The 15,860-nt window shown below is 43.6% G+C and overlaps 3 protein-coding genes across 3 annotated transcripts; all 3 read right to left on the reverse strand.

Annotated features, from left to right (window-relative positions):
• Positions 1 to 9,238: 9,238 nt before the first annotated feature.
• Positions 9,239 to 10,313, reverse strand: LOC147504565 (uncharacterized). Its single transcript, XM_086605267.1, has 2 exons — positions 10,173 to 10,313; positions 9,239 to 9,586 (listed from the first exon to the last, which is right to left on the reverse strand). The coding sequence occupies exons 1-2, from the start codon at positions 10,311 to 10,313 to the stop codon at positions 9,239 to 9,241; spliced, it is 489 nt and encodes a 162-aa protein (XP_086461393.1).
• Positions 10,314 to 12,287: 1,974 nt separating this feature from the next.
• Positions 12,288 to 13,016, reverse strand: LOC147504566 (uncharacterized). The gene has a single exon (XM_086605269.1). The coding sequence runs from the start codon at positions 13,014 to 13,016 to the stop codon at positions 12,288 to 12,290; it is 729 nt and encodes a 242-aa protein (XP_086461395.1).
• Positions 13,017 to 13,250: 234 nt separating this feature from the next.
• Positions 13,251 to 13,805, reverse strand: LOC147504567 (uncharacterized). Its single transcript, XM_086605270.1, has one exon. The coding sequence runs from the start codon at positions 13,803 to 13,805 to the stop codon at positions 13,251 to 13,253; it is 555 nt and encodes a 184-aa protein (XP_086461396.1).
• Between the last annotated feature and the right edge of the window lie 2,055 nt (positions 13,806 to 15,860).

Below are 15,860 nucleotides of genomic sequence, written 5' to 3' on the forward strand. Positions count from 1 at the left end.
ACACCACCATTGCTTTCTAATTTTCTAGTAAGAGTAATCAACTAATCACTAGTCCATCTTGATACTGTAGTTTACTGGTTTACCCCTCAACCTTCCCACCATATTTGTAGCTTTTGTTTCGATTTTAAGCTACCAGTTGTGGCTATGGTATGTAGTTATGGACATGCAGAATTAAATGAATTTTTTTTTTGGTAAAGCAGAATTAAATGAATTGAATCCCACTTTGAAAGATCTTTTTAGTTTTGATGCAGTTGTGGACATGCACTTGACATATGATCTGCTTTATATATTGGTTTGGGCCTACAATTTTGTCTTCATAAATACATGCAGTTTCGATTTTTCTTTTTCTTATGTGTGAGAGACCCACCTCCTCTATGGACTCCAATTGCATGCTTTTTGGTACCCAATCAGAGTAGCTTTTGAGCTTTGGGTGGTGAGGGGGGTCCATTAATAAACGTACAAAGGTGTCGTGAGTTATGTGCACAAGATGTAGTTTTTTTTTTTTACAAGATGCGGTAGTTGGTTTGATACAATTGTATAGTAGGCATGTCTAAGTTTTGGTATATGCTTCTAATTTCTGAGTTGTCGGACTAACTAAGGGGCGTTTGGAAACCATTATGAGAATCCATTTTAGGGCCAATAATTAATTATGATTCTCATAATCGATTTTGGATATAAAAAAAATGTGTTTGGTAAAAATATTTAGAAACCATTATCTCATTCTTAAAATGAGATAATCTATTAAAACATAAACAAAAAAAAACTAGTTTACATAATAAGAACCACAAATTGTGGAGCTTTTCTTTTGCATTATTTCATTCTCTTTTGTATTTTGGCAATTTTCTCTTTCCATTGTAGTTTTAGTAAGTAAATCAAAAGCTCATTTGAGTTTAGTTGTTTGGTATCATTTATTTGAGAATGACTTATGTCAAAATCATTTAAGTAAGAATTCGTTATAAAAACAAAACTCATTATCCTTAAAATGGTTGCCAAACGGCCCCTAAATGTAGGTTGTAGATTCCACAAATGAAGAAGAATTGATTTCATCTTGCATATTCTTTACATGTCTTCAATGGCTCCAAACTTACCTATCCATTTCAACATATATTGGATGGATGGTTGATGATAAGAGCTCAAAACTGTAGTTTTAACTCCTTAACAATAATACTTTTAAACCAATTATGCGAGTAATAAATAAGAGTTAATGCTGATTACGTGCTTTTATGTATTTTAGGCATTGGAGTCAATTATGTGCAGAAATGTGTCACTTTGGCGAGATAAAGGAGCGAAGGGTTGGTTCAAGCAAGAAGTTCTATGATTAAAGGCCAAGATTGAGGGAAAAAGCCTTTTAAAGCCGAGTCAAAGTCAACCTTGACTTTAAACAAAGACAAAAGTCGTGAGAACTTTTCGGGCGTCGTATCTTTGGACTCAGACCTCGGAATTTGACCTACCTTACGTCAAAACGACCGGCTCAGAAAGAACTTTCCAATGGTCCAAGCTTTGACCTAATAAGAGGAGCAGTAAATGACGATAAGTCTGTTGAAGTCAAATCCAGCTGGAAAGGCCTTTGTAGACTGAAGAAATTGGGATTTGGGCTCGATTTTCCGGCTCAAAACATGGCTCCTCAGCCCATGCACGAAAAAGTGGATCTGGTCTCCTCCATTTCAGGATAGAAGACTTAACTCTGAAGCATTCTAGTTTTTAGGTAGCTATTAGCCAATAATTTTAGATCTAGTTTTAGACTCCATTAATTAGTTTCAATAGCTTGTTTTAGATCTAGATTTTTATGCATTCAGTTAATTAGTTTTTCAATTTCAATAGATTAGTTAGAACAAAGTAGATTATTATTTTAGAATCAATTTTAGTTTTACAATAAAGTATTAGTTTTGCTATTCAATTTAGTTTTATTAGATCAATAAAGTTAGTTGTTACCCATAATCTAGTTTTAAGTATTAAATCACTTAGATCTAATTTCAATCATTTAGTTATCAATCATTTCTTAGTTGTTAATTTTGTTTTGAATTCTTGATTAGTTCAAATTAGTAAATTTACAATCTTTATATCATGTCTTGCTTAAATTCGTATAGAAATGATAGTTTAATAACTCAAGCCTAAACCTCCATTAGAGGGGGTTGAGGAAGCCTTGATGAAAACTTTATTTTGTTAGATTAGAAATCGTCGTGATAATCTATTCAATTCTAGAAAGTAATTAGTTCACCATGAGAATGTGTTTGATTGCTTCACATGCTACTTATTATTTAGTAGAGATTGCCATGAATAATTAGGGATTAGAAATACTATTTTGTTATGTGAAAACATTGAAATTTGAATCACGACGAATCTTCGCTAGTTAATTAAGTCGAGTTAAGGTGGAATCAATCCTCCCCTAGTTCCTTATCATATAACAAAATTAGAAATTCCGTAGTTTGAATTATCGTATCTTGTTAGTATAATTCACATCGTAGTATAATTTCCATCATACTCTCATTAACTTTGGATAGACCGATAACTTTAGAAAACATTGAATTCTAAAGAACTAGGAGTGGAATGAATCTTTTACTCCAACTCTATTGCGATAACATCGAGAGTAGAAAACTTTGATAAACCTTTAGCAGAAAATAGCTTTAGTTTTACTTGCGTTTGAGTCTCGTTACTTATGCGTGGGTAAAACTATTTTTTTACAAGTATCAGTTGACTGTGAAACTAATTGAGTCCAAGCCTCTTCCCAATCTGGCTAAATTGAGCAATTAATTAATATAAGTTGACTGTCAAGGCAACCACCTTGCTTTGCTCTAGTTACAATTACCAAACTACCCTCATATTTACCTCAAAGTACTTTGGTTCCTCTTTATAGTGGTGAATAACTATTTAAGAGCATCTCAAGGTGGAGGCATCAACTGCAAATTTGCCTCCACCATTCCGAATTTCAGAATAAATCATATTTAAGTGGAGGCAAAGTTGGAGGTATCAAGTGTCTAGCCCCATCTGTGGAGGTAAATTTGCAGTTTCGAATGTGGATGCGACGTGACACTACCACTAACGCTTGCCACTTCTAATGTTGCCCAATTTTTTTTTTGACTTTGACCAAAACCATTGCGACATTCCCACCGTGGCGCAACACACTCTAATTGTCCATGCTATAATGGGAAAAAAACGGCCGGAATTCTACCTCCATATATCTACACTCATTTCCTTCTTCATTTTACATACACTCAACACGAACATTATACTCAGACAACTCAACTATTTCACATCAATCCTCAACAAACAATACACACACATTGCCAAAAAACTGATCATGAAGTGTATGAGCTTTTTCCCCTTCAATCTTCATATTTATATTCTTTTTTGTCTTCTCTAGCGGAAGACTCAGTAGATAGTCTTGATGAGGAATTTGTTAATACACCATTCTTCTTATCAAGCATAGTTTGGTTGTACTTGCACAAACATAAGTGCATGCTCTGAAGGCACCACATGGTGGTTCAAAGAAGGGTCAAAAAGTGAAGCATACAAACTATGCTTTAACTTTGGAAATCTTGAAGGTCGGCCAACTACTTCGTTGATCGTCCTATTTTTTCGAAAAAGGATTTCAAACAGTGCTTTTGTATGAAGAAACCTTTATTTTTTTCACATCTTCAATGATCTCCAAACTCATTTTAAGTACTTTCAGCCTAAAGTTAACAATGTTATGGAAAACCTGGGATGGATCCTTTGATCAAGGTGGTTGCGACTTTATATATTCTTGGTTATGGTACGATGGTTGATCAAGTTGACGATCAATTATACATTTCTAAGCAATCTGGAAACCAGGCGTTGAGGCATTTTTATGACGCAATTATCAAATTGTAGGGTCCAATCTACTTGCGAAGGCCAAACATTGCAGACACCAAACGCTTGCTTGCGCAATCTGCCGAATTTGGATGGACTGGTATGTTGGGAAACATTGATTACATGCATTGGGGATGACATAATTATCCAACCGGATGGCAATGTGCTCACAGTGGTCGTTCTGGAAAACCATATGTTATTCTTGAAGCTGTTGCAAGTGAAAACTTGTGGATATGACATTCTTTCTTTGAGATGCCAAGGTCACACAATGACATCAACGTGTTGGGCAACTCACCAATGTTTGAGCACATGATCAATGGTATTTCTCCACCTGTTTATTTTGATGTAAATCGTCATAGCTACAATATGGGTTATTATTTAGCTGATGGTATCTATCCTGACTATGTGACACTTATACAAAAAATTTCAAAATCTAATGCTCCAAAGATGAAGTGGTTCACAACGATGCAGGAAGTTGCACGGAAAGATATTGAAATAACTTTCGGGGTATTGCAATATAAATTTAGGATTTTGGCAAAATCTTGCAAATTATGGCATGTGGAGACAATTAATGGGTACTTTTATCAAAGCATGTATCATATTGCACAATATGATAATCGGAGCTAAGAATAAGAATTCTGAAATGAGGAGGTACATTCCTGATCCAGAAAGGGCAACCACAGATCCCACCACTGGAGAAGGCTACATTGAGGGGACTCTACAAGTTCAATAAAAGTGTATTGACCTAAAAACTCCATTGTTCAATCGCTCTGAAATAATGGACTTACAACACTCCATCTTCTCTCTAACTGTGCGGGCCCCCTTTTCTCTTTCCGTCTCCTTCTTTTTATACTGGTTTCTTCTCACTTCCTGACTGTCCAGCTGTCCTCCCATCCGACTGATCCCCTTCCTTCCGTACACTTTCCACGTCCGCAATCTAGGGTTTCTCGGCTAGGATCGCATACTTCCCAGTTTATATTACTAAGATGCATCCCACTCAGTGTCCCGCTGACCTGGTCCTTTCCCTGGCTCGGTTCATATGCTCCTGCTCTATCATATTACTCTAACTCCCATATGACGTCCGTTGACCTGGCATCCTTTTCATAATTGGGCCTATACAAATGCCCCTTCTCGATTCCACAATCCTAATTATGGACCCGGGGTCGAGAACCCACTTTTCCTCGTTTTCTGTGCACCTTTTCTTCTCACTCCTAGGATTGCGTGAGAGAGTGAATGTACTCATCACGCGCATTTTTCACTGCCTCTCGTACTTCGTGCTGCCACGTGTCTCTTTCAGGCTGGCTCACTGTCTTGTCACCTCGGTTTTCTCATTCCTTGTAATTACCCTTCTACCCCCAGTCCCTTCAGTTTTTCTGCCCCCTCAAAAATATGCTTTTACCCCTCCCCTATATAATCCCCTCTCCTTCTTCTTTCTCTCCCATTTCCTCTCAGTTCTTTTCTTTTCCACCTTGCTCTCGTTCTCCACTCTGGCCAACATCCAGTTCGTGACTACCCACCCTTTCTTTCCTCGGTGAGCTTTTTCTTCCTTGAGCATTCTACCTGGGCAACACACTTCCCCACTAGCTTTCCTTGGTAAGTTTCTCTATGCTTAAATCTCTTTAATTTTCGTTTTTATTTGAAATATTCAACTTCTCGAGCCTGTTCATCTTTCCTCGATGTCGGTTTCTGAACATACTGACCTTCCTAATCTAGTGGGGTAGCGTCGCCACCCCCTCCGGTTCCTACTGCGGTCCCTTCAACCTCTGGTCGTCCGGCCTCCTCATTGCTGCCCCCTTCCCGATGCCGTAAACCTAATTTGGCCGTAATTAGGGCTGCCTACGGTATTCCGGCCGACATAGTTCTAGAGGACGTGGTTGCTATCACCCTATACCCTCATCTGGTTCCCCGACATCCGGGGTACCTTGTAGTCACAGTGGGCCAAATTGTAGTCGGCTTGTGGCTACCTCTCACTTTGTTAGACGTCGAGGTATGCAATCATTTCCACATTCCTCCCTGCCAAGGCATAGGGAATTTTTGGAGAATTATATACGCTACGAACTCCTATAATAAGTCCAGGGACCCCAAGATCACGAGCCGCGACATATTTTCTCAGTACTATATAAAAAAAAGTACCAAAGACGTCGGGGTAGGGTACCGATCTTTTCAGGTAAGGCCCTCGCAAGAAGAATTTCCTACTTCATATCACCTCCTCGGATAAAGTATGGCACCACTACCCGTTGTATGTGCCGGGCTCATTCCTATCCGCGGATCTCCCTGACGATTTAACTCTTAACCATCTCACCTTCAGATAGCGCGGTGCGTATCTCAGTTTTCCCCTTCTCTCTAGATGTATTATTTCATTTTTTTCCTAACTGTGGTTTCTCTTCCTTGTGCAGGGTGGCGGTCAGATTCCAAGTCCCAAATCTACTCTGGTATTTCAAGTCCTATCTTCCAAAGACTCCGCGAACTCGGACCTGACCAAGCCGCACACCTGGGTATTCATCCTACCACTGCGACCCCACTACTGCAAGTTCCCGATCTATACCACATAAGCGGTTTATCAGCTCCTTTTTACCGCCCTCCCCCTCCAAAAGAACACAAACCCCGAGCATCCCCCCGGTAAAGGCATCATCCCCACGCACCACGCCGCAAACGAACTAGGTCCGCTACCCCTCCACCCGTCTCCAGCAAATCTCAAGACACCCGCACCTCCTCTGCTCCGGAAGGTGTCCCCTCATCCTGCTCTATCTCTAACTGGGACGATCAATACCACAACTCTCCTATAGACGACATGGATGTTCACAAGCAGAAGTTGTTTGACAGCAATTCTGATGATGAAGCAGTCATTAAGGTTTCCCCCTCCGTCGTATAGACTTCCATTGAACAGCCGCCGTTTAAGAAGCCGCGGACAGCATGCTCTGCAGAGCCCGACCTCTCCACGCATCATGCCCCTGCCTCGGGAGACCTTGCATTCAACCTTCCCACTCGGTCCCAGGACATTTCACCACCCCCCTTCCATCGTGCCGGCAAGGAACCCGCCTCGCCCAGACCCACGATGCCCCAAAGCATCGCCTTTTTCATCGCGGAAGAATTTTGCCCGGTCTTCAAGGTGCACAACTGCCGAGTCAATATTGACGACTCTGGTCTGGACAATGCCGCGGTTGCCTCCTCCCTGTTTTACAACTCTCATTTGCCCCAGGACATTGCGTATGCAGATGCAGGCACGTTCGATACGCACCATACTTCGTTGTACACTAACTGGGAAAGGGTGTGTGTGTGTTTTTTTTTAAACCTTCTCCCTTGGGTCTCAGGTCAGCTTGGATATCTCTTTTATGATCAGCGGCCTGCTCAGTTCCAGAAACAAGCTGATTGCTATGGAGAAGGAGTTGGACGGCCCCCTGGGCTTGAGAGCGGCCTATGCGGGCCTTCAATCCGAGTTAGCGGCTGCCAACTTGGCCAAACTCAAGGCTCAAGACGAGCTCTAGACCGTGGAGAGTTCTCATCAAAGGTCCATGGACCAAGTTAATGACCGTCTAAGGTAGCAACGGGATTCCCTTCTCCAGCACCATCAACTCAACTTGGAATTTATGGCCCAACAACATCGGGATGCCCTGGAGACACTCAAACAGAAACATCAGGATGCTTGTGCTGCAGAGTCGCAAAAGAACTTGTCCGACATGAATACACTCTGCGACCGCTTCAAGCTTCTAGCCGACAAGAGGGTGGCTAGGAAACTCCAAGAAGCAATGGATAGGCTCATCCAAGAAGGTCGCCTTCTCCTGGAAAAGCCTGCCAATCCAGCGGCTGGCACCTCTGAGGCCACCAGGGACGTGTTGCCGACTTAAGAGGTTCTTTCTGCGCAGCTGGAGTCGGACGAACGTACCACCTTGGAAGCTGCTGCGGCTCTCTCTGCAGAAATCTCCGAAGATGTCATTGTCGCCCATGATCAACCGCCCTCCGATGTGTTTCCTGTTAATGAATCTGTTGCCAAAATGATTTAATGACCCTTGTGCTGTAATAAGACATTTTTGCTTTCCTGGCCTTGTGATTGGTCATACTTCCCCTTTATCATGATATTTTGTATTTTGTATGTTATACTATTGTCTCTTTATCATTTGAGGCTCCTTATCAATTTGATCCACCATTTTTCTCTTTATCTAAATCTCTGCTTCCTTTTTGATTCTTCTACAAGCTCTCTTCCTCTCTACCGTCAGCGAAGGGCTCAACCCCTCTGCTGCCTTTTCTCCTGAGGCGCTCTAAAATAGGCCGGGACACTCTCTTTGCCCCTAAGTCTCCTGCGCTTCTGGTCCACGGGGCCCTGAAGGCTTCCTGCAACTGTCGTATTCGCTCTATTGCGCCTGACATCTCTGATCCGCGAGGGGTTTATCTCGCCTCGCGGCTCCCTCATACTCTTACACCTGCTGGGAACACTCTACTGCCCCACGTGTCTCTGACATCTCTGATCCACGAGGGGCTCACCCCGCCCCGCAGCTCACTCAGACACCTATTGGGAACACTCTATTGCCCCACGTGTCTCTGATATCTCTATTATGCGGAGGGCTCATCCCACTCCGTGACTCATCAGGCTTTTACACCTGTTGGGAGCACTCTATTGCCCCACTTGTCTCTGACATCTCTATTCCGCAGAGGGCTCATCCCACTCCACGACTCATCAGGCTCTTACACCTGTTGGGAGCACTTTATTGCCCCACGTGTCTCTGACATCTCTATTCCGCAGAGGGCTCATCCCACTCCACGACTCACCAGGCTTTTACCCCTGTTGAGAGGAATTTATTGCTCCACGTGTCTCCGGCATCTCTGATTCGCGGAGGGCTCACCCCACTCTGCGACTCATCAGGCTCTTACACCTGTTGGAAGCACTCTATTGCCCCACGTGTCTCTAACATCTCTGATCCGTGGAGGGCTCATCCCACTCCGCGGCTCTCTTAGGCTCTTACACCTGTTGGGGGCACTCTATTGCCCCATGCGTCTCTTCTCTTTCCGCTGGTACATGGTTTGTACTCTTCCCTAAAACATTATAGGTGACAAACACAATTCTATTCACAAAAGTGCTGTGGTTTTATACATTTACATACGGCTGTCGTCCTCTATTTTGGACCTCCTTACATTACTCGGGATTTTCTTACATTCAATTGTAAAACTTTTTTAACAGTCTTATATTCCATGGCTTCTCTACCCGTTTACCCTTCATGGTCTGCAATTTGAAAGTTCCTGACCCTCCCGACTCTGCCACGGTGTACAACCCCTCCCAGTTAGGGCCCAGCTTCCCATCCTTCTATTCTTTTGTACTTGGGGTCACCCGATGCAGCACCAACTCCCCTATCTTGAAACACCGTGGTCTGACCCTTTTGTTGTACTGTCTCTGTAACCTTCTATGATATTCCTCTAGTCAGATGCGAGCTGAGTCCCTTTTCTCTTCTATCAGGTTCAAGTCCCCAGCCAATATGCACCAATTCGACCCATCCTCCACAGCCTTGGTTCTCATTGTAGCCGCGATAATCTCTGAAGGAATCATGGCTTCCACTCCGTATGCCAAGGCAAACGGTGTCTCTTGGGTGCTCATCCGCGGAGTGGTTTGGTAAGCCCAGAGCACATGGTTTAGCGCATCGGCCCACGCGCCCTTTTTATCCTCCAATTTCCTTTTCAGATTGTTCATTATCGTTTTGTTGGAAGATTCCGCCTGTCCGTTGCCTTCTGGATTGTAGGGGGCCGAGAATCCTTGTTTCACTTTGTAGGCCTGTAGAAATACTGCCACTTTAGCTCCTGTGAACTATGTCCCATTATCTACGATGATAGCATATGGCAACCCAAACCGACATATGATGTTCTCTCATGGAAACTTAATCACTTGCGCTTCCTTGACTTGCTACAAAGGGATGGCTTCAATCCATTTAGTAAAGTAGTCTGTGGCTGCCATCATGTATCTCCTCTTGCCGCTTGCCATGGGCAGCGGTCCCACAATATCCATAGCCCACATAGAAAATGGCCACGGGCTCGAAACATTATGCAGGGGTTCCGCGGGTGCGAATATCGTTTGCGAGAACCTCTGACACTTGTCGCACTTCTTGGCGAAATCCACCGTATCCTTTTCCATATGGGGCCAAAAGTAACCCTCCATCAATAGCTGGTGCGCGGTGGTCCTCCCCCCCCGAATGGCTCCTACAGTCACCTTCGTGCAATTCTCCCAACACCTATGCAGCCGACCGTGGCCCTAGACACTTTAACAAGGTCCCGTTGAAGTTTTTTTGGTACAATTCACCTTCCACTAGGACGTACCTTTGGGACGTCTATTCCAACCTTCTCTTTTCTTTCTTGTCTGTCACCTCCCTTCCCCCCAAGAAGTCTCTAATGAGATCCATCCAACACTCTTCCTCCTCAGTAATCTGATACACCTCTACCACCTCTTCTGTACTAGGCTTGTCCAATCTTCCTACCCGTATCGTCCTTTCCTCTGACCCCGACATTGCGGCCGCCACATATGCCAGCGCGTCTGCATGCCTATTCTCTCCGCGACCCAGGTGAACAAATTGAATCTTCTCGAACTTGCTAGACCTCTCATGCACCCCCTTCAAATACTTTGCCATTCTTGGGCATCAAGCTGTGAACCCACCATTAACTTGGCAAACCATGAGATTCAAATCTGAGTACTTTGACCCCCAAATCCTTTGCCATCCTCAATCCCGCTATCACTTCCTCATACTCCGCTTCATTACTGGATGCCGCAAAACCCAACTTTATAGTTAGCTCTATTATATGGTTATCGGGTGTAACCAACACCACCCCTATGCCGCTGCTTTCATCAGTGGCCGATCCATCCGCAAACACCCTCCATCCATTTCTCTTATCCCAAGGGTCCAGCACGTTGGGCTCCATATCTCTCTCTGGTTCGATAACCATATCTTCTCCTCAATTGGGATCCTCAGCGGGGAACTCTGCTAGAAATTCTGCCACTGCTTGCGCCTTTTCTGCGGTCCCTACCTGATAATGTATCTCGTACGTGGTAAGCATCACTGCCCATTTCAACATTCTCCCAGAACTCTCGGTCCTTAATGCCTGTTTGAGGGGTAGGTTTGTGACCACTACAACGGAGTAAGATTCGAAGTAGGGCTTTAGCTTCAGTGCCGAGAAAATTAGTGCCAGGGCATACCTCTTGATTCTACTATACCGCGTCTCTGCATCCAGTAATGTTTTACTTTGAAAATACATCGGTTTCTCCACCCTATCCACGAGGCTGACCAATACCAAACTTACCGCATACTCGGAGGCCCCCAAATACAAGTACAACTTCTCCCCTTATTCTGGCCAGGATAATAAAGGTGCCTTGCCCAAGTACCCCTTCAACTCCTGAAATGCCTCTTCACACTTTGCGGTTCATAAGAAATCTGGGGTACTTCTCAACAGTCGATACAGTGGCTTGCATTTGTCGGATGACTTGGAAATGAACCTATTCAACGCCGCCACCCTTCCTGCAAGCCGCTGCACCTCCTTTACATTCTGTGGGGATAGCATTTCTATCAAGGCTCTTATCTGCTCAGGGTTGGTCTCTATTCCTCGATGAGTCACGATGTAGCCCAAAAACTTGCTCGTGGTCACTCCAAAAGTGCACTTCTCTGGATTAACTTCAAACTATACTTCCGCAGTATACTGAATGTCTCCCGTAAGCCCTCCAAATGGTCCTCCTCCAACATGCTTTTCTCCACCATATCATCTATGTATATCTCAATCCCTTTTCGAATCTTGCTCTCAAACATCTTCTCCCCCAATCTCTGGAACGTGGCTCCAACATTCTTCAACCCGAATGGCATCCTTGTATAGCAATACGTGCCGCCTTCTACTACAAATGCTATTTTCTCCTGATTCGGCCCATACATCGCAACCTGGTTATACCCCATAGATGCGTCCATGAATGAGAATACCTTGTGCCCTGTGGTCCTATCCACCAACTCATCTACCCGTGGCATGGGGTAACTGGCTTTGGGGCACTCTCTATTCACATCCATGAAATTTATGCACATATATACCTTGCCATTCTTTTTAGGTACTGCAACTATATTGGACAGCCACTTGGTGAACTCCGTCTCCCGTATTATGCCACCTCCCTTCAACTGCAGTACTTCTTTATGGATGTCCTCTGCATACTTTGGTCTTATGCTCCACATCCTCTACCTTACTGGCTTGGCATCTTCTCTCATGTGCAACTTATGGCATGCAAATTCTGGGTCTAATCCCGTAACGTCCTCAATTATCCAAGCAAACACATCCCTATTCTCCGAAAAAAACTGTATTAACTTACTCTTCCAGTCATCCGGCAGACTGGATCCTACTAATGTGAACCTTTCTTCCTCTCCATCCCCTATATTCACCACTTCAATTTCATCCAGCGTCTTTGTACCCTCCGCAGGTTCCAACTTACTCTCCGCGGAGTCACTCTGTAATTGCTATGCTTGCCTTTTCCTTGGGTGGGAACTTTCCTCTTCTGTTCCGTGTACCAAGCGTTTCACTGTTCCCCTATGACTATTCTTGGCCGTCACCTGATCACCACGGACTTCATACTTGCCCGTTGGAGTAGGGAACCGTATCACTTGATAGTACGTAGATGGGACAGCCTTCATCTCATGAATCCATCTCCTCCCTAATATAGCATTGTATTGCGAGGCAGAATTTACCACCATGAACCATGCAAATACTATCACCAGTCGCGTTGTTACTGGCAGCAAGAGCTCCCCTAAAGGCTTCATCATACTTCTATTGAACCCGTATAAATTAGTGCGCGGAGGCCTCAGTTGCCTCGGATCCATTCCCATTTCTTCCAAAGCTCCTTTGAACAATAGATCCACCGCAATGCCACAATCCACTAACACTCTCTTCACTAGGTAATTGCCCATTACCACCATGATAACCAACACGTCCTCATGGGGGGAGTCCCCTACCCGTAAATCTGCCTTGCTGAAGGTCATTGTGTCTTTGTCCTCAGCTGACCCCCCTTTTGGTCGTGGCATATCAGTCCTGTCATTGATCTGTTGGATGCTAGCGGTCCTTCTTACCCTGTCTCTGTGTGCATTATGACTTAGTACCTCTCCACTGAAGATCACATGTATAGTCCCCAATAACTGATCTTGTCGCGGCAAGCGCTCATCATTCTGCGCATCCCTCACAAACTCCTTCATCTGGCACTTCTCCACCAATCTCTAAACCATCCACTTCAGAGCATGGCAGTCATCAGTCTCATGGTTACGCATCTGGTGATGGGCGCAGAACGGCTTATCCGGTAGCTCTATAGGTGTGTTCTGCGGTCCTTCATACCCCCGCAAGTTTTTAATCAAAGGCAATATTTCTCTCAATGGTCTATTTAATGGCGTCACCTCTGTCTCCCGGTATGGCTTCCTTTCTCTATTCTCCCATCAAATCCCTTCCCGTACTCTTTCAACCCTCGAGGGGCAACCGCGGTACCCCCCACTTTCCTTTTTCGAGGCCCCTTCCCTGCGCTGCTCCCTATCTTTCTCCAAAGACAAAACAACTTTCCCTAATCTCTTCGGTAAAGTGTCCTCATACCAGATGTTTTTCTCTACACGCGGATATAGTTCGTGCAATGTTGTAATCTCATTCTTTGTGACCGACTGGTGCACTCCCGTCCCTGGACGCAACCCTCGCTCAAATGCGATAACTGCGGTCCTTTCATCCAAATTTTTGACCTTCAATGTCTCGGCTTTGAACCAACATAGATACTCTCTTACTATCTCGGCCGACCTCTGTCTCACGTTAAACAAGGCCGTGATGTCCACCGCACGCTTCTTGTGGTGTATGAAATGGTCTACAAAGGCCTGTTCCAACTCTTGGAAATTCTTTATGCTCCCCGCCGTCAACCGATAGTACCAATCCGAAGCCCCGCCTTTCAAACTGGCTAGGAACATAATGCATCGCAATCCATCATACTGCGGCTCCTGCCATAGCGACATCTGCTGCCTGAAGTGGTGGATATGGTCCGCTGGGTCTCCTTTCCTATCGTACCTCTCGAATCGAGGTTGACTAAAGCGCTTTGGGACCTCTAAAGCCTAAATGCCGTCCGCCAAAGGGTTGCGATTTAGCCCCGCCACCACTTGGATGGCCGCTCCTCTGCGACTTTTCCCCTTCTGCTGGTTTGCTTCTCTGTCCTTGTCTATCATCTTTTGCACCTGTTCGATTGTCAAGCCGGCCACTGGATTTTCCACGAAGTTCGGCTCCTCTTCTTCCTCCTCAGAGCTATCGTTTGCCTCCCCGCCCATATCTTCTTCTTCTCTTTCCCTTTCTCTTCTCAACCCATCATTCTCCTCTCTTAGTCGCCCGATCTCTTCCCTCATAAGCCGTGTCTCCTCTATCTCCAGATCCTCTCTCCTGCCTCCTTCTTCATCAATCACTGCCTCTGGTGTTGGTTCCTGCACTGCCACTCTCTTCGGTCTGCCTACTTGTTTTTTCGGTGCCATCTCTACCTTGCCTTTGTTCTGTCCCCACAGACAGCGCCAAATGTATTGACCTAAAAACTCCATTGTTCAATCGCTCTGAAATAATGCACTCACAACACTCCCTCTTCTCTCTAACTGTGCCCCCTTTCTCTTCCCATCTCCTTCTCTTTATACTTGTTTCTTCTCACTTCCTGACCGTCCAGCTGTTCTCCCATCTGACTGATCCCCTTCATGTCGTACACTTGCCACGTCCGCGATCTAGGGTTTCTCGGCTAGGATCGCATACTTCCCAATTTATATTACTAAGATGCATCCCACTTGGTGTCCCGCTGACCTGGTCCTTTCCCTGGCTCGGTTCCTATGCTCCTGCTCTATCATATTACTCTGACTCCCATATGACGTCGGCTGACCTGGCATCCTTTTCATAATTGGGCCTATACAAAAAGGTTATGCGTGATAGACTTAAAAGTGATCTCATCGAGCATCTATAGAGCATTAAGGGTGACCGACATTGAGTCAATTATTATAATTTAATTTCGTAGATGTTTGTTTCCTCTTAATCATCAATAAATAGTGTTAATGAATTTATCTTATATATATATATATATATATATATATATATATATATATATATATATATATATAATCACAGTAGTCTTAACTACTCTTAACCTTTTCCATTACAGCATCTAACCACTCACATTTTCTACATACTAGACACTTCAATAGATCAAGACATTTTCTTTCGAGGTTCGCAAACTTCTTCAGTTCCTGGACACTATCACAACCATTTGGGCATGATATATGTGCATAGGGGCAATACCTATACTAATGATCTTCCTTGCCACAACACATGTATATCAACAAACTCTCTCTCTCTCTCCCTTTTTAGTTTAGTTTTAGGTTTAGTTAATGAGTTTAGTTTGTAGCCTCCATTAGAACCTTTTAATAAAAGCTTTAGTTTATTTAATTCAATTACTTCTTCTTTACATTATATCTTCCTTTCATTATTTTAGTTTAATTAATCCAATAATATTAGGCTAATCCCCCATTAGAGGGAGTGATTATGAAGCTTAATGAGGAATAGATTGCTTAGTAGAACTATTTAATTGTGTATGTATTCCAATGAGTTTAGTTTATTGTATGACTTCTAAAATAAGCATATAGTAAATTAAACTAGAGATTATTGTAATTAAGTCGAGAGACTTGGTTGTAATAATCCTACATGCTAGTAATAATGACTATAGCGATGTAGGTTGTTGCTAGGGATGATAAAGTTTTAGGATTTAGGTTGGATCATTGTGTGAAAACCTAAAGATGATCTCTTTTCAATGAATAATTCTATTCTTGCTTGAAACTAATCATTAGGTGGATTGATTATTCTTTTCTATAACTTTCTCTTCCATCAAAACCCTATTTCTATTAGTTTAGTTAATTTAGATTTATTTGAATCCGTAGTATAATCGTAGAATAGAAATCTCTCAACATAATATTACTCTCACCATTGTTTCTTTGTGTTTGATTAGTTGAATTTCATTTATGTCTTGGTAGTTTAGGAGTGGAACGAATCCG

The sequence above is a fragment of the Coptis chinensis genome, chromosome 4 (assembly GCF_015680905.1).
Source record: "Coptis chinensis isolate HL-2020 chromosome 4, ASM1568090v1, whole genome shotgun sequence".
Lineage (NCBI taxonomy): Eukaryota > Viridiplantae > Streptophyta > Magnoliopsida > Ranunculales > Ranunculaceae > Coptis > Coptis chinensis.